The sequence below is a fragment of the Gopherus flavomarginatus genome, chromosome 2 (genome assembly GCF_025201925.1).
Source record: "Gopherus flavomarginatus isolate rGopFla2 chromosome 2, rGopFla2.mat.asm, whole genome shotgun sequence".
Taxonomy (NCBI): Eukaryota; Metazoa; Chordata; order Testudines; family Testudinidae; genus Gopherus; species Gopherus flavomarginatus.
Genome location: NC_066618.1, coordinates 80,273,397 through 80,296,967, shown reverse-complemented (window position 1 = coordinate 80,296,967; position 23,571 = coordinate 80,273,397). Strand labels below are relative to the sequence as shown.

The 23,571-nt window shown below is 41.8% G+C and overlaps 1 protein-coding gene across 1 annotated transcript; it reads left to right on the top strand.

Annotated features, from left to right (window-relative positions):
• The first annotated feature begins 421 nt into the window (after positions 1-421).
• MTURN (maturin, neural progenitor differentiation regulator homolog) lies at positions 422-23,302 on the top strand. Its single transcript, XM_050938564.1, has 3 exons — positions 422-876; positions 9,413-9,535; positions 16,598-23,302. The coding sequence occupies exons 1-3, from the start codon at positions 715-717 to the stop codon at positions 16,706-16,708; spliced, it is 396 nt and encodes a 131-aa protein (XP_050794521.1). The 5' UTR covers positions 422-714; the 3' UTR covers positions 16,709-23,302.
• The last annotated feature ends 269 nt before the right edge of the window (positions 23,303-23,571 follow it).

The window sequence follows — 23,571 nt, the reverse complement described above, 5'->3', positions numbered from 1 at the left end:
TGGTTTCTAGATTTTTTTCTTTGTGGAGCAAATGCAGTTAGATGTGGTCTCTGTTTAGACAGTGGAATTTGGAGAGTTGGTAGCAAAAATCGGCTGGATCCAGCAAGATTCAGATGCTGAATCCAGCTTTTTGTGGCACTGCTATGCATCTGGGTCTGGAGTTTTTAGGTGGAATCAGCGCATCTGGTCTCTATTTATGCAGTGGAATTTGGGAGTGTGGTTCAAAAACTGGTAGGATCCAGCAGCCAAATACGGTTTTTCGCAGCCAGGATGCTCTGGTGTCTGGAATTTTTTTGATGCCCTGGAGAAACTGATCTTTCTCGTTCTTTACACAGTCAGTGGCATTGGGGGCGCTTGGGTCCAAAAATTGCCTGGCTGTGGCCGAATCCAGGAGCAGCCGGCCACATCCAGCTTTTACCCACACCCGCAAATGACCTGCACACAAGCCACACAACGCAGCCGCGCTTAGCCAATGTCAGGCTGCACAGGGAGCAGCAGGAGGAAGAGGAGGAGGGCGCCTTGTACGCACGGCATGTAAACAATACATGTAAGTTAGCAAATAATGCTGAGTGGGAGCCGCAGCCTGAGCTGCTGAAGTGGATCGGGAGCTCCCCAGCCTGGACCTCTCCCCACGCCCGTTTTCTAGCGGGAGGGAGGGACGGAGCCAGGCCCGAGGGCGCGTGGCGGCTGCGGGGAGCGAGCGAGGGAGCGAGCATGGCTTTCCAGCAGCTGGCGGACGTGGCGGAGAAGTGGTGCTCCAACACCCCCTTCGAGCTCATCGCCACCGAGGAGACGGAGCGGAGGATGGATTTCTACGCCGACCCCGGCGTCTCCTTCTACGTGCTGTGTCCGGACAGCGGCTGCGGGGACAATTTTGTGAGTAGCTGGGCGGGGGCTGCCCCGTACTGCTGCTCGCTGCTCATCCGCCCTCTCCCCCGGCCTGCCTGGCTGGGACCCCGCGGGGAGCGCCTGGGGCAGCCGGCCTGCTTGGGAGGGAGTGACCCGCACCGCACCGCCGGCGGACGCCGCCTCCCCTCGCTCTGTGGGGCTGGGCGCCGCCCGGTTGCCCTGCGGCTGGGGCGCAGTGGGCGGGCTGCGGAGGGCAGAGCGGGCCCCAGCCAGGCCGGGGGCTGAGCTGCAGGCAAAGCCCGGCGAGGCTGGCAGAGCCCTTGGCTGGGGGCGGGAGAAGAGAATTCCCAGCCCGTAGCAAAAAGCTGCAAAATGGAGTCTGGTGCTGGGTGCTTATTGGCAGGTTGGGCGGGTGAGGAGGAGCAGCCACCGCCCCAGATAGGGCAAGGAGCCACGGGGCCCTTTGCAGCACCCCCAGCCCCACTCTGTGCTGCTAGAGGAGTTGGGGGTTGGGCGAGGATGGAGGCCCCCCAGGGGTGAGGAGGAGCCTGAGGCCCACCTCTTGCTCCTGCGCTGTGGTTTGCTTATGACTTGTGTACCAGTAAGTGCCCTGCCCCCCCTAGGCCGTGGTTGGGGGGCTGCTTTGCTGTTGCAGCAAATGGAGAATGTGGAGAATAAAATGGAGTCAGAATGACAGGGCTCCCTCCACCTGGGTCCCATCCCCTCTCTGGGGCTGTGTGAATTTACTCTTAGTCACCCTTGATCCTCCAGGAAACTGTTTCCTAAATGTCCTTCCCTACTCCCATCTTGATTACAGTGTGATGGGGGGCAGGTGCTGGCCTTTCCTCTCTGCCCTCCCCAGCAGCCTCAGTTGCCTGCACATCCTGACCTGCTGGAGTTCAGCAGCAAGTTCATACAATGATGGTAACAAAAATGGCTTCAGGATCAAGAGGGTGTTTTTCCCCCAACTCCAACATCTTAGTGTTGAATGGGAAAACCTGACCTTTATTGCAGGGTTTATAAATTGTAAAGCTCCGGTTCAGTACACATAAAAGAATTGGGGGGGTTGTAATGGTTTCTAGCATTATTGAAGAAATGCCATAGCACTTTAATTCATAGCACCTAACATCCCTCAGTCTGCTATACAAATGTTAGCAGGTTCTCTCTCATAAAACCTCTGATAGATAGGTGCAATAAGAACCCATTTTAGAGCTGGGTAAATAGAGACAAAGTGCAGTAAGTGACTTGCCCAAAGAGCACAAATTCCAGTCGGAAGATACTTACTTATTTATCACATTGTGCAGATGGTGTTGCAGTATTACAAATCAGGAGACGATGTAGAGTTTAACTGAAGTACTCATGTATCCACCAGCTACTGTATAACAAAAGTCAGGATTCTGCCAGTGTGTGGAGGCCCTTTTGCCCATTGCAGGACTGGATCCTGACACCTCAATCCTGCAAACACCTATGCACTTGTACAAATCCCTGTAGGACCAGGCCTAAATGGCCACATCCTTCAACTGGATACCTGCAGGTGAGCTCCTGTGGCCATGCCAATTCCCACTGAAGTTAGTAGCACTTTTGGGGCACTCATGTAGATCCATTTGCAGGATCTGGGCTAAGACTATGGGTATGTCTACACTATGGGATTATTCCAATTTTACATAAACCGGTTTTGTAAAACAGATTATATAAAGTCAAGTGCCCATGGCCACACTAAGCACATTAATTCGGCAGTGTGCGTCCATGTACCGAGGCTAGCGTCGATTTCTGGAGTGTTGCACTGTGGGTAGCTATACCGTAGCTATCTCACAGTTCCCGCAGTCTCCCCTGCCCATTGGAATTCTGGGTTGAGATCCCAATGCAAACAGTGTTGCGGGTGATTCTGGGTAAATGTCGTCACTCAGTCCTTCCTCCGTGAAAGCAATGGCAGACAATCATTTCGCAGCCTTTTTCCCTGGATTGCCCTGGCAGATGCCATAGCATGGCAACCATGGAGCCTGTTTTGCCTTGTCACTGTCACCGTATGTGTATTGGATGCTGCTGACAGACGCGGTACTGCAGTGCTACACAGCAGTATTCATTTGCCTTTGCAAGGTAGCAGAGACGGTTACCATCCCTATTGCACCGTCCGCCATTGTAAATTGGCGATGAGATGACGGTTATCAGTTGTTTTGTACCATCTGCTGCTGTCATGGGTGCTCCTGGCTGGCCTCGCTGAGGTCGGCTGGGGGCGCATGGACAAAAATGGGAATGACTCCCCGGGTCATTCCTTTCTTTATGTTTTGTCTAAAAATAGAATCGGTCCTGCCTAGAATATGGGACAAGTGTACTAGAGAACCAGAGAGCACAGCCGCTCCGTGTCAGAGCCCCAGAGATCCCGCAGAAATGATGAGCTGCATGTCATTCTAGGGGGTACCCCTGCAACAACCCCACCCGTTGCTTCCCTCCTCCCCCAACCCTCCTGGGCTACCGCGACAGTGTCCCCCCATTTGTGTGATGAAGTAATAAAGAATGCAGGAATAAGAAACACTGAGTTTTTAGTGAGTTAAAATGAAGGGGAGGAAGCCTCCAGCTGCTGTGATAGTCCAGACAGGACATTAAAAGGTGGTGGGGGAGAGGAGCGCAGCCTCCCACTTCTATGATAGTCCAGGCAGTACAGAATCTTTTCTTTAGACAGGAAAGGAGGGTGCTGATAGAGCTCAGCCTCCAGTTGCTATGATGAAGACAGTTACCAGCTGTTCTGTACCATCTGCCAGGAATGACCGGGAGTCATTCCCATTTTTACCCAGGCGCCCCCGGCCGACCTCACCAAGGCCAGCCAGGAGCACTCACGGGCTGATGATGACGATGGATAGCAGTCATATTGTACCGTTTGCCACCAGGAAGGGGATGTTGGTATTCAGCACTGCCACAGCCCATCTACCAGCAGCATGCAGTAGATATAGGGTGACGTTGAAAAAAGGCAAGAAACCTTTTTTTTCCCCTTTCTTTCGGAGGGGGTGGGAAGGGTGTAAATTGACGACATATACCCTGAAACACCCGGGAAAATGTTTTTGACCCTTCAGGCATTGGGAGCTCAGCCAAGAATGCAAATACTTTTCGGGGACTGTGGGATAGCTGGAGTCCTCAATACCCCCTCCCTCCCTCCATGAGTGTCCATTTGATTCTTTGGCTTTCAGTTATGCTTGTCACACAGCACTTTGCTGTGGACTCTGTATCATAGCCTGGAGATTTTTTCAAATGCTTTGGCATTTCGTCTTCTGTAACAGAGCTCTGATAGAACAGATTTGTCTCCCCATACAGCGATCAGATCCAGTATCTCCCGTACAGTCCATGCTGGAGCTCTTTTTGGATTTGGGACTGCATGGCCACCTGTGCTGATCAGAGCTCTACACTGGGCAAACAGGATATGAAATTCAAAAGTTCGCAGGGCTTTTCCTGTCTACCTGGCCAGTGCAGCCGAGTTCAGATTCCTTTCCAGAGCGGTCACAATGGTGCACTGTGGGATACCGCCCGGAGGCCAATACCGTCGATTTGCGGCCACACTAACCCTAATCCGACATGGCAATACTGATTTCAGCGCTACTTCCCTCATCGAGGAGGAGTACAGAAATCAGTTTAAAGAACCCTTTATATCAATGTAAATGGCTTCGTTGTGTGGACGAGTGCAGGGTTAAATCAGTTTAACACTGCTAAATTTGGTTTAAACGTGTAGTGTAGACCAGGCCTGTAATTCCATCCAGGGATTCTAATGATATCCTATATCACAGAGAAAACTCATGTGTTTCTCATTTATGTGTTATATTGTATTGTTATATAATCCACATTAGTTGAACTCTAGTCAATTTAAAAAAAACCCAAACCACAAAAGTATAAGTTTCAGATCATAGTCCTGCCCCTGCACTATCCTGCCATTTTTTATGGTTTTGCAACCACATTTTCTTTTTTCTTCCTAGTTGTTCTATTTGAAAGGCTCCATCCCCCCAACCCAAAGCTACCAGAAAAACAGAGAACCATGTTTCTCCAATCTCTTTCAACTGTAGTCCCCTCAGGAGTTACTTCCAGTATTAGTCCTTTTACAAAAAAGACAGGAATGATTTTTCCTCAGTTGATGATGTCTCTTTAGTATAACAGCTCAGCACTAATAATGATCTGTTCACCATATTAATTATACCAGCCTGACAGACTCATTTTGCAGGCTCTTTTTTTAAATGTTCCAAAAGACAGTTTTCATTATATGTGGAACTGTGTATTAAAGTTCATTTTAAGAAATCAATAAAAACCTGGGGCCTGATTCTCATTTGCACTAAGGACCCTTCCAATGGCTTTGGCCACATGAATGGGTCTGACTTTAATTTATGTCAACTTTCAGGCCCATTTTCACTGCCAGAATGGTGTAATTACATGCTTTGAGGCCTCTTTACACTGTCAGAGTGTTGTAAAGGGGTCAAAGGGCATGTCTGCACTGCAGGTGTGATTGTAGCATAGGTAGGCATACCCATGCTAGCTTTAATTTAGCTAGCATGAGAAACAAATCAGACCTGCACTTGCAGTGTAGATATCCTCAAAGTATAAATGAGAATCAGGCCCATAGTGTTTTCATCACTTTTGTTTACATGTTACTTTCAGAATAAGGAAGAGACTTCAACAGAGTACATAGGGCAGAGGTCCCCAAACTGTGCAGTGTGCCCCCCTTGGGGGGTGCAGAGGAATGTTTGGGAGGGCAGGGCCTGAGCCAGCCCCCACTTGGGTTAGAGGGAGCACTACACTTCCCCGAGCTCTGCTCCAGCCACCACCCAGGCTCCTGGGACCATCCCCAGCTTTGGTCACAGCTCGGCACCCTGCTGCAGATCTACTTTCTGCCCCACCTGCAGCTCCATTGCTGGCCTGGGGCAGGGAGCAGAGCCACACCTGTTCGCGGACCCAGCTGTGGTTCTGCTCCGGCCCTGGCCGCAGCTCTGTTCCTAGTCCCGGCCCCAGACCCACTCCCAGCCCTGGCTCCAGCCTTGTCCCTCTTACTCCTGCCTGCGTTCCCCCTTGCCCTGCTCCCAGCTCCCGAGGGGGGGGGGGTACAAGGACAAGGGTAAGGGAGGGGCATGACCCTGAAAAGCTTGGGGACCACTTACAGGGGTGCCAGAGATGCATGATTTATCACATAAACTTTGAAGGATGAAATGATTAATTAGAGGAGTGTGACAGAAGGAAGAGGAAAACAAGTAAGGGCAGGAGGTAGTTGAGAGATAGATGGGGAAAATAATTTTTAATCATGCATGAAATCATAAATTCCCCAGACTGTGGCCCACAAAGCACTTGGTAGCGGTCTAGAGGGAACTAGCTAGTCAATGGGTATAGGTGATTCCTCCTAGTTTGCACCTGCTGAATTACATTAAAAGAAGCTAAACATATATTAAATACTTTCCTAATATTACTTTTCCACTTAAGCACTTGCTGTAGTTGCCACGGGAATGTTGTGTGATTGTGAATGCAAAGGATGTGGTCCATAAAGCAATCTCTGTTAAGATGTGGTTCACGCTATGAAAATATTTGAGAGCTCCAGTATTGCGTAGTTTTAATTACATGAGAAGATCTCTAAGGGCTAGATTTTAAGAAGTATTTAGGCACCTTACAGTGCAGATAGGCACCTAGTGGGATCTTCAAAAGCACCTGAGGTGCCTTCCCCATTAGGTATCTATCTCCACTTTAGGTACTTAAGTACCTTTAACATCTGGGCCTTAATCTCTGTTTGTATAGGTTAAAGTATCCCCCAAATATTTCATTGGATTTGTTATATAACCTTACCCAGCATGGATGAGGGTGGAATAAGTTATTATATTATGTATTCTCTGTTGTCCCTTTATTTCTAGTATTCATATTAAATGATACTTCAAGTACCAATTTTGCATTACCTTATTACAAGATTTCCTCTAATATATCTTAGCACAGAATCAGTTAGTCTGAATATTCTTCATCAACAAAATTAGCTCAGTAAAGATAAAATATTATACTAGCATGCTCAACAGGTAGGTTTTGAAAAAAGTGATCCGACAAATATCGTTTAAGACTGCTGAACCCGCTAAGGACTGAATGGAAAAACCTTCAAGCGCTATACAATGAACTGCTTCAGCCTTGCTTTCCAAAGATTGCATGCTGAATTAAATATTTCTACCTTGATCCTGGGTCAGCTGAGATTGAAATTAGTAGCTGTGTGCTTTTGTGTTAACACAAAGCAACCAAGAACAAAATAGGTCTAGCCTGAAAACAAGTTATCTGGAGGATGAGGTTTAGCTTTTCCTTACTGCTCCAGCATAGGCTGTTTTCCCTATTGCAAAGAGATTGCAGAGATTTAGTGGGTTTCTCAACAAAAGCATCCTCTGTGTGTGCAGTTTTTAAGTCCTGCTATAACTTCCAAAGCAAGAGCTGAATCTTCAATTTTCATTTATCTTATTGTGAAAGACAAAAATTCCTTTTACAGGTTCTTTTGGAGACTTGCGAATCAGACTATTTAGGCCTGGTCCACACTATGCTGTTAAACCGATTTTAACAGCGTTAAATCTATTTAACGCTGCACCTGTCCACACTACACTGCTCTTTATAGCGATTTAAAGGGCTCTTTAAATCGATTTCTGTAATCCTACAAAACGGGAGGAGTAACGCTAAAATTGATATTACTATATCGATTTAGGGTTAGTGTGGATGCAAATCGACGTTATTGGCCTCATTATTTTACAGTAGCTACCTACAGTGCACCGCTCCAGAAATCGATGCTAGCCTCGGACCACGGACGCACACCACCGAATTAATGTGCCTAGTGTGGATGCGCACAATCGACTTTATAATATCTGTTTTATAAAATCGGTTTAAGCTAATTCGAATTTATCCTGTAGTGTAGACGTACCCTTAGAGTCACATTCTTAAGTTGCTGCATGAACGAGAGCTGAACTTGCAGAAAAGTCTGTAGGTGCAGCTTCATTAGATATCATGCTAATACTTCCATGTTTTCTTTTGGTAGATGAAATCAAGCCTTTCCTATATGAGATGCTTCCATAATGTGTTTGTTGCTACAACCAAAATTTTAAATCTTCTGCAGATGTGGAAATCGCTGGACGCCTTAATCGCTTTACACTGTTTTTAAAAAAAAGAAAAGAAAAAAAAACCTCTTTGAAGACTAAACGATTTTCTGATGAGTAATTTTCCCCTCACGCACCAGACCAGTTTATTTTGAGCAAATGCTGATAAATTCACAGTGGAGTTTAAAATGTGGTGGGATTCTGACTCTGTTTAAAAAAAAAAAAAAAGCATTGTGAGGTTACCTGGGATTAAATTTCCCTGTAAAAAACATATTTTTGTCACTAAAATGGGCAGGTATGACTCCGGACAAATACCAGAAGCAAATCTTCTCAGTAGGAAGGGGCCATTTTTACATGTATTGGCAGAAATTTCACTTCAGAAACACACACTACTTTTGTAAACTGTCACAGGCATCAAAGAAAATGTAGGTCAAGTGAGGTTAGTGCAAAAGTAGTTATAATTTTTCTGTTTAAAGAGGTAATTTAGCTGATGCTTTGCAATCTCTTAATTGTAGAAACGTAGAACTTAATTCATGTCAGCTAATTTCTGCTGACTAGGAAATAAGTTTGCATGTTACGAGTTGAGACTTTTTTTATTCTTATTAGTTTAATTTCAGAGTTTCTACTCTACCCTTATTAAGTGTAGCTTACTGTTCATGTACTAACTGATACATTAGATGCACAGTACTTTGGGGGAAAAAGTAAGGGAAGTTGTAGCATCTACCTTTCCATGCAGCGTTATGCTTCCGTCATTAGAATCTCAATGAGAAAGGCATTCAGAAAGCATCCTGTAAAGTGTTTTCACCCTGCACATCCATGTAAGTCATGTCCCTGTTTGAAGGCTTTCATAGCACTTGAATGCATACTTTTTCAAACAACATTGTGTTGGCAGAATATGCAGGAGTTACAGGAAAGGTTGAAGGCCTGGAGTTTCATAGAACTAGGCTGTGGGGCAGGTCAGAGTACCCCATGGACATACTCAGGATTCTGTTTCTTCTTGTGCATCATCAGGAGAGTTGTTTACCAAATTACAGGGTCAAACAACCTGAAAAAGGATGAGATTGCTCATGTGTTGCTGTGGGCATTATTACTGTGGATGATGCATGAGAAGGAAAAACCTCATCTTGACTTTCAGATCCCAAGCTGAGTTTGGAGGGCTGATGTTAAACAAAAGCAACTTTACTGGTAAAATGATATATGGGACATATATTTGGGACATTCTGATTCCCAACCCTGGTTCAATCATGAATAGTGTATTTTCTAATTTATTTCCAAGCCTTCATCCTTTTCTCTATCTCCTGGTATATTGTGCTAATGCAACCAAGTTGGATCTCTGGAGGCTGCTTTAAAAATGTGGGACCATACCCAGTTCCTGAAGTAAAGCAATATCTGTATCCCTAGTACAAATTTAAATTGCAGGTCCAGTACACCTTGGTACATCTCATGAATTCCTATTAACTTCTATTCTTTCTTTCATTGCTATTGTCTTTTAGCATGTGTGGAGTGAAAGTGAGGACTGCTTACCTTTCCTGCAGTTGGCACAGGACTACATCTCTTCCTGTGGTAAAAAGACACTCCATGAAATACTGGAAAAAGTCTTCAAATCTTTCAGGCCTGTAGGTGCATGTTTTCCTTCTATATATTTACTATATTTGTGATTTTAATAAAATGTGCCATTGAGAACAAGACAGTTTTTTCACAATGACGTATTTGTCCAGTCAAGTAGCTCAAACAAGCCAACAGTGAGTACAGGGAGCCTATTCTTGTAAATCAGATGCCTTTTTATTTCTAGCTTCTCGTTTGACAAATTGAGATTCCCTGCTGTGGTGAGAAGCAAATTGATGTCCCAGCCAGTGGAACTGGCACCCTAACTTGATGATAACTTGTATATGGTTGATCAAGCACTGAATGTGAAGAATGGAATAAAAATTTTTATTAAAGCTAATGTTAAAAATATGTATATATATAATACATAGGTTGGGAAAAGAGTATCTGTACATCTGGGCATAGCGCTTAGATGACCCACAAATATAACGTTAGTTTTTAAAAGTCACATGATACATAGAGTACATAATCAGCAACAACCCAAATTTAGGTGAATAGATTTAACAATACAGTTTGGATATTAGAATCTGAATACTCGGGTACATCACTCATGAAAAGTTGTACAGAGATTTGGTTGTAGAAAGCAAAATATATCAAAGAGTGGAGATTGTCCCTTAGTAATTGAGAATTGGATAGGTTGTCCATTTAGAAAATACAGTCCATGAGGAAAGTATTTGTTATTTTCCTGATTGCGCTTCTCATCAGCACTCCAGCTCATCTCTCCTGGTGTAGCTGATGTCCGGTGATGTGTTCTATGTAGTTGTCCCTTGATCACCTGATGGCGTCCAACATCATGAGTTGCTGCATCAGCCGAGCATAGTATTGACCGATTCTGCGTTCTCTCAGCACTCACTCATTACTGGGGTCCCATACGCTACAAAGCTATGTAGGACTTGATGGCAGAGTCATTTCCTGGCACTAGAATTTGGGAAGTTTTCAAGGATCTATATAAAGCAAATAGTGTGGGGAGGCAGAGTGAAATAGTTTGAAACACAAAACTGTAAGTTCAGATTTTAGCCTTGAGATCACCTGATATTTGAGAGAGCTCAGGATAGTGTCTCAGCAAGTGAGTGGAACAGTAATAGTTTGACTTTTGTTTGTTTTTTGTTTTGTTATATTTTATTCTTAACATTTTCTGCTCATGAGTCCTTATATAGTGCTGAGATGTATAGGGCTAAGATACCTCATGTTACTGTACTAGCCATCTGCTGCCAGAGACATATGTTAAAACGTGGCTTTTATCAAAGTGAAGAGAATTTGATGGTCTCAGCATAGTCCCAACTGGACATTTGTCTTGCTAAACTACCACATAATACAGCATATTGTCAGCCTGTCCTCTTGAGTAGCCTAGGAGTAGAATAACTGGAGTGTCATAGAGAAGAGTAGAGGTTTATTGGCAAAGGCAAGTGCTTTCACTATGTCTGCTTAGATCATGTCAGTAAGCGAAGCTGGTTATGTTTTTGAACAGTTGATGAAAAATGAAACATTTTAGACAATTTTTTTCTAACTTTTTTGGATGATATTTTGACCAGTTGATCATGAGGACTAAACTTCATCCTAAGAGTTTAATACAAAAGGCAAGTGGTCTGGAGTGTGCCTATGAAATACTGGGCCCCATTTACTCTGTGTTGCAACCTTAGAAGGCCAACTGCCAACTTCAGTGGCAACTGTGAAAGAACTTAGTTTAAAAAAATCCATCTAGAGAGCAAAGGTGAATAGAGCCAATGCACACTTTTCTTAGAAGGGACTGGAAATTCAATCCATCTGTGCAGCTACTCTAATTATGGTAAACATATAAAAATTCACTTTCCAGAACAACGTCCATCCCTTGAGAGAGATTTTCCTTCCTTCAATGTAGCTTAAAGCCTTGTCTGCACAAGAAAGTTCCAGCTGTTTAACTAAAGGAGTGGTTTCAAACCAAATTAGTTAATCTGATGCAAATCCCAGTTTGGACACGCATGTTTCTGTTTAAATGAGGTTTATTTAAGTTTAGCTTCAATCTATTAGGAATTGGTTTAAAATAAACCAAAGTAAGCCACTCTTAAACTGAAGAAATAAAAGGCAATCGAGTCTAAGGCCAGAAAAGACCATTGTGATCGTCTAGTCTGACCACCTGTGTAACACAGACCATACTATATCACAGAGTAATTTGTACATCAAGCCCATAAATTCTTGTTTAGCTGCAGTGTATCTTTTAAAAAGATATCCAGTCTTGATATAAAGGCTTCGTGTGGCTGAAATCGACCACATCTCTAGATAATTAGCCATGGGAAATAAGTTCCCCTCACTATGACAAACTTGCTCCTTATTTCTAACTGAATTAGTCTAATTTCAGTTTCCAACCATTGGATCTTATTATGCCTTTTTTGCTAGATCAGATTACCAGAAATCTCTTCCCAATATACTTATAGAGTATGATCAAGTCACCTGTTAACTTTCTCTTGGATGGACTAAATTGAGCTTCTTTAGTCTCTTCCTAGCAAAAAATCAAATAATACAATCCCCACAAAACGCATCATTCATCATTTTTTGTTGTTCTGCATCCTTGTCTCGTTTCCTCAGACACACCTGTTCCTACTATGCCATTTTAGTTCCTGAATACAGGTCGTGAAGCATTTATGCTGGTAGTCCTAAGCACCTATCTTTTTGTCTGGCCATTGATTCCTGATGTAAAAGAATTAATGCAGCCACATTATTTTTAGAGTAGAATCATTCGTATTTTCAAGCCATATATACACATATTTTAATATTTGTTAGATTTTGATTAAATACATTATCACCTTCCCCCAGGTCTGCTGTTTACAAACTATTGGATTATTTAGATACCACCATGAGTGTACAAGACCCTTTGCACTAGTTAAAGTATACAAGATAAAAAAAAATCCTGGGAATGTAGTCCCTGGCTGAAGCATTTATTTACAACTATATCATATGCCATAAATACAAATGACTGTTACTCTTCTCTGGTTAGATGTACCAGCAACATCTTTCTGCACATTCCAGTCCTCTGACAGTTTGTGGTACTTTCAGTGTGAAAGACTAAATACAAGTAGGACATTTTCTGTGTAAAAGCTGATATGCTCATGGCCTTCAATAGAGATCGACCCACTGCACCCCAAAATCCCTGACAGATGAATACCATGGACTGAATGAATAAATAAACTTTGGACTCTGGATTGTTTTCTCATCATTTACTGTACTGTGATTGCTTGTTCGTCTTCCTTCATCCAGCCCATCTCCTCCTGGTGCACTCCTTCTTCTGGGTGGACTAGCACTCCATGCCCATTAGGCTTCTGTCCCTCCTCCATTGTCCCTCCTCTCTCTTCTATCCTGTTCTCCGGCTCACCTCCTCATTTTCTCTCTCCTATTGTCCATTCCCCTCTCTTGTTCCAGCCTTCCCTTCTTCCACCACTTCAACCCACAATGCTCCCCCCCAACACACTAAAACCAATATTTTGTAATATAAATAGGACAGATATATTACGCTAATGTTTAAAAGAATAATGACATGATGCTAATGTGCTGTGGCTGCCATCACCCAGATCACTTTATTCCCTGTTCTGTCCCTTTACCCCACTCTACTTCTGTTTCTTTATAAACACTTTAAGACAGGGACTGGGTCTTCCTAAATGCTTGTACACAGGTGCCTAGTGCTTTGGGCCCAGAGCCTGATTGAACCTTTGGTTGCTATTGCAGTATAAATAATAACAAAGGGTCAAATTTTCCAAAGGCGCTATGTGATGTAGAAGTGTAGCTCCCGTTGAAAGCACCTAACTGCCCAAGTCATGTTTGAAAATGGCACTTAGGCTCTTAAGTCACGTAGGCCCAGATTCTCAGAGGCATTAGGCACTTAACGTCCATGGATTTAATCCCCTAAGGATTTCAAAGAGGACTGGCAAGATGCTTCTTTGGAGTAGACTCCTCACTTAACTGATTAATTGTACATAACGAGTACAGCATGTGTGTGTCATCTGTAGGTCCCCAGCCTCTCTCTACAGAAGCAGAGCCCCACTGTTTGTCCTTTTCGACCCTCGTGATATGTTTATATTTCATTATGCTTCTTGTGCTACTTTTTCAGGCAAAGAGCTAGAAACTCTCCTCACCCCCAATATGAAGGTTAAGATGCTCATTTATGTGGTTAGTTTTCCCTCTGATCAAAGGATGGTGGGCCCAAAACCGTGAGCTTCACTGGGCCCAAAGGCCACAGCTGGATATTGTCCTTGTGTCCATTGAATAGTTTTGAATGCAAAAATATAATAAAGTAACTTACATTTTTAAAAGTTGGCCTTGTAATTTCATATCCCTGTATAAAAATTTCCCTTTCCTGGTGGAGATGGTTGTTCTTTCCCTCCTGTGAGACAACAACTGAATCCCTCTCCAAGGAAGGTGCAGCGTGTGTCTGTGGTTGCTCTTTCAGTCTTAGCAGGCTAAATACCTAGTATTATCAATAAGGCTTAGCATATGATTTTGCTTGACAGATATTAATAGCTGTTTATGTAAGTTTTGTGAGGAGTCTGGTATGAGATTTTCAAAGAAGATGCATTGGGATGTGTTTATAGATTCCTGAATTTCACTGTCTTGCCAATCTCTTTGTGGAGGAAGAGGGAAAAGTTCAAATAGTTTTTCCATCTTCTAAAACACTTTTTCCATTACAATGATCGGAAACATTATAGAGCTGATTCATCCAAACTTTGCCTAACTGAGAGATGTATTGGTACTAGGACTGTTGATTTAATTGCAGTTAACTCACATGATTAACTCAAAAAAATTAATAGCTATTAATCACACTGTTAAACAATAGAATACCAGTTGAAATTTATTAAATTTCTTGGATTTTTTTCTACATTTTAAAATATTTCAATTACAACATAAAATACAAAGTGTACAGTGTTCACTTTATATCATTTTTATTACAAATATTTGCACTGTAAAATGATAGTATTTTTCAGTTCACCTCATACAAGTACTGTCGTGCAATCTCTTGATCATGAAAGTACAATTTACAAATGTTTTTTGTTTTTTTTTTACATAACTGCACACAAAAACAAAACAGTGTAAAACTTCAGAGCCTACAAGTCTACTCAGTCCTACTTCTTGTTCAGCCAATCGCTAAGAGAAACAAGTTCGTTTACACTTACGGGAGATAATGCTGCCCACTTCTTAATTACAATGTCACAGGCATTTGCATGGCACTGTTGTAGCTGGTGTTGCAAGATATTTACATGCCTTATGTATTAAAGATTCATATGCCTCTTCATGCTTAGGCCATCATTCTAGAGGACATGCTTCCATGCTGATGATTTTCATTAAAAAAATGTGTTAATTAAATTTGTGACTGAACTCCTTGGGAGGAGAATTGTATGTCTCCTGCTCTGTTTTACCCACATTCTGCCATATATTTCATGTTATAGCACTCTTGGATGATGACACAGCACATGTTGTTCATTTTAAGAACACTTTCACTGCAAATTTGACAAAATGCAAAGAAGATACCAATGTGAAATTTCTAAAGATAGCTGCAGCCCTCCACACAAGGTTTAAGAATCTGAAGTGCCTTCCAAAATCTGAGAGGAATGAGGTGTGGATCATGCTTTCAGAAGTCTTAAAAGAGCAACACTGATGTGGAAACTACAGAACCCAAACCACCAAAAAAAAAAAAAACCTTCTGCTGATGGCATCTGACTCAGATAATGAAAATGAACATGCGTCGGTCTGCACTACTTTGAATCATTATCGAGCAGAACCCATCATCAGCATAGACATGTGTCCTCTGGAATGATGGTTGAAGCATGAAGCGACATATGAATCTTTAGCGTATCTGGCATGTAAATATTTTGCAATGCCAGCTACAACAGTGCCATGCAAATGCCTATTTTCACTTTCAGGTGACGTAAACAAGAAGCAGGCAGCATTATCTTTTGCAAATGTAAACAAACTTGTTTGTCTTAGCGATTGGCTGAACAAGAAGTAGGACTGATTGAATTTGTGGACTCTCAAGTTTTACGTTGTTTTGTTTTTGAATGCAGGGGTTTTTTTGTACATAATTCTTCCTTTTTAAGTTCAACTTTCATGATAAAGAGATTGCAGTACAGTACATGTATGAGGTGAATTGAAAAATACTGTTTCTTTCATTTTTTACAGTGCAAATATTTGAAATAAAAAATAAATATAAAGTAAGCACTTTTCACTTTGATTTCAATTACAATACAGAATGCAATGTGTTTGAAAATGTAGAAAACATCCAAAATATTTAAATAAATGGTATTCTATTAACAGTGTAATTAATGGCGATTAATTTTTTTAATTACTTGACAGCCCTAATTGGTACCTTGTCAGGAGCCTAAATCTAATTTGTAGAAATTTGAGAGGATCGTGGCCAATTTTGATTTTAATATGTAGCTATCTCCTGCTAAGACTACTGAACTCAGCATAAAATGTTCCAACTTGATTGAGAGGGTGAATAGTTCAAGATGAAGCGATTGCTTGCTGGGATCTTCTGGTCTTTTAGGGCTTTAGCACGTATGGCTACCCCATCTAACTCAGTGAGCTGCACTCTGGCCAGTCCTGTGTTCGTGGGATAGAATGGTTTCCCTTTTGGTGCAAAAGTGTGATCATTTTGTAGGGTTATTGAATGAAGTGCAAATGGAGAATTTTAAACGGAGTTAACTAGAGCTGAAGTATACTAAACAGGGTCCTTCTGAATTTAGAGCATCGTCAGTTGTTTTGCCAACCATAAGCATTCAAAAATCATGACTGGCCTAAAGATCAAAAGGTATCTTCCTCCCCTCACCCCATCCCCCAGTGTTTGTGAATTGTTTTATTTGTTTGCTGGTTTCTGAGCCTTTAGGGTGCACTTGGTTTACATTTTGAAGCTTTTCTATGCAACCATGAGGACTGGAAATTTACTTGGGAGGAAAAAAAAAAAGCTGAGATTCTCACATAACCTCGTGACTCTGGGGCTTTCAGAAAAAAGCCAAATATTGTGGTGAGATTCGTGGTAAAATTGCAAGAATGGCATCAGTTTGATCTTTGCTGTTGATTATTACACTTTCCCATTTTCTCTTTAAAAATAGTTACTGGGGCTTCCAGATGTCGATGATGATGCATTTGAAGAATATAACGCAGATGTGGAAGAGGAGGAACCAGAAGCCGATCACCAACAAATGGGTGTCAGCCAGCAGTAATTATCTGAGGAATTAACAGATCTTAATCCCTTGGTACCAGGTGGGGTCATGTGCTCCTGCATTAGCATTTTTGAATTAGCGCATCATATGGGAAATATGGCTCCCAGAATCAAAGTTTAAAAAAAAAATCAAAACATAAATATCTCTGTGATGAGCTTTGCTAAGAAGTGACCTGAATTTCTCTCCTGTTTCAGTGGGGTTTCTATGGAGTTGTCTTGGTAGCATTCTGCCATCATTAATTTAGAACTAGTTTTGTCGCTGACTGTCTTTTTGACTTGTGTTTTGAGAATAACATTCACTGACATGAATGTACTTTGAATGTAGTAACTGTTGAATAGTGTGTGAAGTACTCACATATGACCTTACGGAGGAAAAATGAATGCAGAGAATAAATGCAATCTGCACTTTTAGTTTTAATGGAACAATTTTTTTTTAATTTTAATTTTTATTTTTTGCTATACTACCAGTCAGAGTATCAAACTGTGAGCGATTATGCCTGTAAAGCACTAGTTCCATAATGGTTAATATTGCAAAAGTGCACATAAAGATTTGAAAAAAAAAATTACTTAGGAGGGACAAAATTTAGGCAAATGCTTGTGCAGCACATTTTAGTGTTTCTTAACACCACCTGAATGTAGAGGTGCTGGGTTAATCGCTGGGGATAATTAGGACATTTGTGTGATCAGTGCACATGATGGTACACCTTGGTACTTTGATACCATCTGTTCCAAAGCCAAATACTGTTTTAATAGAAATTAAATGAATTAAAAATTTTCCATTGCATAGTCTCCTCCTGCACAAAAATCATCCTTCAGCTTTGCTGACTTTAATAAAACAACAACTTTATTCAAATCTTGCCGCATCCTGAATTAAAGTGCAACTTAACTTTGAAGCCCTAAGGGTATAAACCCAGCACCTGGCTCTTCAAGTTATAATGGAATCCGCTGCTTCACACTGGGCCTTGTTCTTCAGTGTCTTGTACCTTGTGTAGCTATTCATGCTTGTCAAAGTTGGTGTAAAATGCTACCAAACCAGAATGGTAGGGCTTGATTCTCATTCTCACTAAGCCCCCTTTACATTGTTCTCGCTGTGTAAAAAGGTCTTGAAGGGAGCACAGATGTAATTTATGCCCACTTTAAGGTCCTTTACATTGCCTAGGGTGGGTCCTCGGCTGGTGTCATTGCCTGTAGAATGATGACAGTTTCCGTCAACTGATGACCTGTCCCCCAGAGTGGTGGAAAGAGGTTTTAGAGTAAGTTAAAGTAAGACCCATAGTATTTTACACCTCGTTTGCCCAAGTGTAAGTGACTCTCAAGTGAGGGTCAGATGGTGAAAAGACAGGACCTCTTTATTTACTCACCTTTTATTCTGAAAATGCAAGAAAAGAAGGGATTCCATTCTCATACAGCAATTTTACGCTATCTAGGAAAGTATTTCTAAATGACTGTTTTTAGACAACTTTTTTAAAAACACAAAATGTAGGTCACAAACTTCAAAGCCCTTTAATACAGCGTTAGCTTTATAAAAATTAACACTTAGTGAAGAGAAAATGTTTGGACAACTCTCAGAAACAACTGACACTCTTTTAAAAACTCTGTTATTAGCAGTATCTCCTATTGGATCTATTTGTAAAAGAAACTGTTTTAAAGCCTAGTGAAAGAGTTAATTTTCTTGGTGATTTGTGTGTCTGATGAAGGCTTAGGGGATGCATAACACTTAATTTTCTAACAGAGGCAAAACTTTCTGTAACCAAGATGGAAAATGGTATTTGAATATGCACAGAAGTGTCTGCAACACTGTAAAAGTCTGAGTTTAAGAATATCACAAACTAGACAAGAAACCAAGCTTAATGAAACTTTGTACATTCTCTTGGCATGCAGGCATATAAATATGATAGTCGCAACACATTTTCTATGGACTAGTGGTGTGAGAACTGTGGCAGTTCATTGTATAACACTGTACAGCAGCAATAGGCGCTTTTTGCTTACCAAAATAAAGTGTAATACGAGTGGTTTCCATCCCTGCTTTAAGTACCCAAGTTTTTCTTTCCTTTCCATCTAAAAGAGACTTGTCATAACTTTACACAGGGGCGTCCTTCAGAGGAGCTTTTTGGGGGTTACATCTTTAGGTGCTGATCCTTTGATTCCAACTCATACAAACAGATATTTTGGGGGCTGATTTTCCTCTGCTTTGAATCTAAAGTAGTGCATTGTTTGCACCTATGCAAGGTGGGTATAAAATACTACCATTCTGATTTGCTAACCATTTAAATCAGTTTTGCACAGGTGCAGATGACTGTGCACACAGCTTCTGATTCTCCTTTACATTAAGACTCCTTCGCACTGCTCTGACATGGGTATAGATGTAATTTTCAGGAGGCTTAATGCAAATGAGAGTCAGTCAGGCTGTTTGACTACAATGGGTCTATTTCTGTGAGTAAGAGCTACTTGAGTGAGTGAAGGCTGGAGGATCCACCCCTTATGAACTACATACATTGGAGTTGAGATGTATTCTGCACTTTGCCACCTTTGCCTGCATTTTGATTGACTCTGATCTGCAGATGAGCAGTTGAGCATTAATATGGTTATAAGCAAACATGAAGCTGTAAGTTATGAAGATAGATATATTATTTCCTGTATTCATTTGTTTTTATTTTGAACATCACATGCCATGTGAGTGACTTCTGCAACTTGCCTAGGGCCCTAGCCTGCAGCTTTCACTCCGATTAAACTCCTATTGAAGCCAGCAAGAGTTTTGCCCAAATAAAGACTGAAGATCAGGCTCCTGAAAGGGCCTAGTCCTGCAAAGTGCTGAACCCCCTCATCTCCCATTGTTTTTGCCAGGGCTGAGCATGTTGAGCCACTGCTGGGTCAGGCTACTACCATGCACTATTTAAAATAAACTGGAATTTTATATAGCAAGGATAAAATATAAATTAACGTGTATTAAATGTTGAATTAGCATTAATACAGAATGTATTTTATCAAAAATACTAGTTTCTTAGACTTTGACCATATCCGTTTCTGTGTTGTTATGGTATTATTTCTTATTTATCAAACAATCCAAGAAATGCTGAGTTATCTAGTGGAACCACAAGGGTTCCAAACTTTTTACTATTTTTTTTTTTTCCTTCTCACTTCCCTTGTCTGAGTTGGAATTATTAGCCACTTACCCAGTAAGTAAAAGGAGGAGTCATGGCCCAATGGATCGAACACCCGCCTGAGAGCCGAGTCCTGTAAACACATGTGGATAAGAGCTTGCAGGGTGGGAGCCCGAGTCAGGGAATCTGGGGTTTCTTATCAGCTCTGCCACTGATTCACTCTTGACTTAGGTGAGTCATTGCGGTTTTCAGGGGAGTCTGTGAGAGTTATGCATCCAAAGCCTGGTGAAATTCAGTGGGAAATGGGTGCCTAAGGCCTATATTTTCCTTTGAAAATCTCAGTCTCTAAGGTGCCACAAGGACTCCTTGTTGTTTTTGCTGATGCAGACTAACACGGCTACCACTCTGAAACCTGAATCTTGTACTTCAGTTTCCCAACCTGTAAAACGAAGATGATAGTAATGTTTACTCACCCATATAAAGTGCTTTTCGATCTAGGGATGAACACTAATAAGTATTTTATTATTGCCCATCCTCAAAGCAGAATGTCGGTTGAAAGACAGTAAAAAAATGGGCAAAGCCAGTCTCTTTTCCATATATAGATTTGATTTTCTAACTAAATATAAATGTACCAGAACAGAGACTCTCAGACCTGGCTCTTTTGAATACATGTTGCTCTTTTGCGATGAGCAGAGTGCTGTTTGGGAAGGTTCAGAAATAGGTGGAACGTCAGGAAAAAAGGAATAGGTTTTATAAATATTACAACTAGGTTTTGTTGGGGTGAGGGTAGCACAGGGCAAGAGAATAGAACGATATCTTTCAGAAAAAATACCACGATTTTGAGAGATCTTAGACTTAGCTCCACGCAGTCTGCTTCTGGATCCCATGCAGTCCATAGAGAAACTGCTACATGTTCCTATAAGGTCTCAAAGTCGGGTGTAGTTCTGTGTAGGTTAAAATTAGCATAATGATTGATAAATGTGGGGGTGACAAGGGGGAGGGATGGAGAAAAGATTAACTTAGGGCTTGTCAACTATAGGCACTGTACTGACACAGCTGTGCTACAGAAGCGATGCCACTGTAGCATGATAATGTAAATGCTTCCTATGTTGATGGATAGGCTTTTTCCATCACTGTAGGAACTCCACCTCCCTGAGTGGTGGTAGATAGGCAGACTGAAGCATTCTAACTGGGGGTTTATAGCTATGCTGACCTGGGCTCAGAGGTGTGGGTTTTTCACACCCCTGAGTGCTATAACTGTATTGACCTAAATTTTAAGTATAGACCAGGCCTAAGAGACTTTTTTTTGCCTAGTGTTGGTATTTATTTATTTGTATTGTGGTAGCATAGGAGCTCCAGCCATGGGCCAGGACCCCATTGTGCTAGGGGCTGTCCAAACACAGAACAAAAAGACCCCAAAGAGCTTGCTCTGGATACAGGCAGCGCATTTTAGAGACAAACTAAATTCTTTGTTCACTAACACAGATGTGGGGACTAACAACCCCACCATGCACAGTCATAATCAGTAACTTGAACCTCTCAGGACCGCCCAGTCCAAATCGCGAGCCCTATCCCGTATTATTTCTCAGCTAGTCAGTTCCCCCCCACACTTTGGGTAGCTCTGTGCCTTTGAAATTTGTAAGCTCATAAAATGCAGTTTTTGCTGAAAATAATTGGAGCTAGCTTTCCTTTATCAGTGGCCTGCATACAGACTATTGTGATTTCACCCTGTGTTGCAGGACATGCTGTTTGAGTCGGGGGAGCAAGAGTGGGGAAGGTGTTCTGCAGCGAAGCAGCTTGTGTCATATACAGCCCCAGCTGTAGTTACTTCTTAATAAGCTGTGAAGAGCCATCCCAAGGGTCCATTACAGTCAAAGTAGTTTTCAGATGGCTGTTTCACAGAAGCAGGGAATAGCTGTCCAATTTCTCTCAATAAAGAGTACTTTTAGTCATGTTTTACCAGGACCCAAGACTGAAGCACACTGGTCAAGGTTTGATGGTAAGTGACTAGTGATTTTTGGGTGTCCAGACTGAGACATCTTAATGAGGCTTGATTTCCAGGAAATGCTTAAACACTCAACCTCTCAAAATCATGTCCCTTCAAGATGTCCCATTTTGGGCACCCAAAAACGAAGGCATCTGAAATCACTAGTCACTTGAAAATCTTGCTCAGCCTGGGCTTCAGGCTCTGAAGATTGAGTAGCTAAGGAAGCTGGCACTTTGTATCCGCTGTCTGTGTGTACTCTGTTCTGAATTGTGTTGAACAAAGGGGGGCATTTTATTGTTTGGTTTTTAATTCTGGCAAAGCCCTTCTCTTCCAACCCACTTCTGCAATATGAGTTCCCAGTTGGAAAACCATGGTCCCTAATTACTAGGCAGGAGTGACTGAAGGAAGTGAAGGTGTTAAATCCTAACAGGCTCTGTGTGGGTGGATTCCCTGAAGTTATTGGGAGTGAAGGAGAGTTATGCATTCTCTGTGAGCGAAGGAGTAAGATTGGGGCCTGAATTTCCAAAGGGTTTTATTACAATAAAAACACACAGTGAGACACATCATTCTCCCCAGAGTTCCTCAATACCTGAATATCCAGTCCTGAAACCAGAAACTGCCCCTTTTAGGATTTAATCAGACTTGGTCTGAAATTTACCAGATTGCATTGTTGGTATCTGATGTCCATGGCAGATGCACATTGCACCCTGTAGGAGGAGATTTGTTTAAGAGCCCCACCTACAATGACCAGTTCAGTGTGCTAAATTGTTGGTCAAATCCATTATGTTGGGATTTTTTAACATCACCTGTTTTATTATTTCTAAAGGGTATTATGCATAAAGGCACAGCTACATTATTACAAGCTCAAGTTTAAATAAAGTCATGTAACATTGCTTCATCAATCAGCTCAGTTGTAAGCAGGAACGTATAGAGTATCACAAATGGTGTTCATTTGCCTGTAGAAAAAATTATTTGAGCTAGCCAGTACTGACCACAGGAAAGCTACACCAGTTTCATGTAAAATACTTTGAGCTTTTGAAATTCCCTTTCTGTACTGACATACTGTTATTTATGTAGACAAAGATATGTAATAACATTGCATGTAAAGGATGTCTACTTTAGTCTTTAGGGAGTAGGGGAATAAATGTCAAAACTGGAGTTCAGTCTAAATCAATTTTTGTTGTCAAGTTTTACTCTCCTAATGTTGGGCTCAATCCAGCCAGCAACATATCAAGCAGAAATAACGAGCAATTTGCCATGCAAAACTGTTTTTAGTGTGGTTTTTCTCATTTTCTTGCTGGAAGATTTGTCTCTGTTTGTGACTACAAAGCTGTGAAATGGGTTGCCAAAAGATGTTGCCCTTTTGTTAAATGCTTTAAAAGGTGTGAACTTTCAATGGAACCCTGTCTATTCTTCCATTCCTACTTTTTCTCCCCCGACACCTAGGCATCAAATCCAACAATGTAGTTACACCATAAGCTTGCCATTAAAGAGCTTACCAAACTTTGATGACTTCTGGATTCTTTTCTCTGTAAGTGAAATAATACCAAGCACTGGTTCTAGGACAGAGTGTAGAACTCAAAGAAAATGCTGAGAGAGAAGGGGCTGGGTATGAGCTTAATATTTTCTGTGCAGCATCAGTGTGCAGTGGAACAAATACAATTTGCAAATGTAAGGTACTGTATGAGATTTAGTTCTAAACCCTACAGATTAAGCTGGGTCTTGGGAGGCCACAATTCAAGACTACCAGCTGTTTTCAGCTAAATGGACCAATAG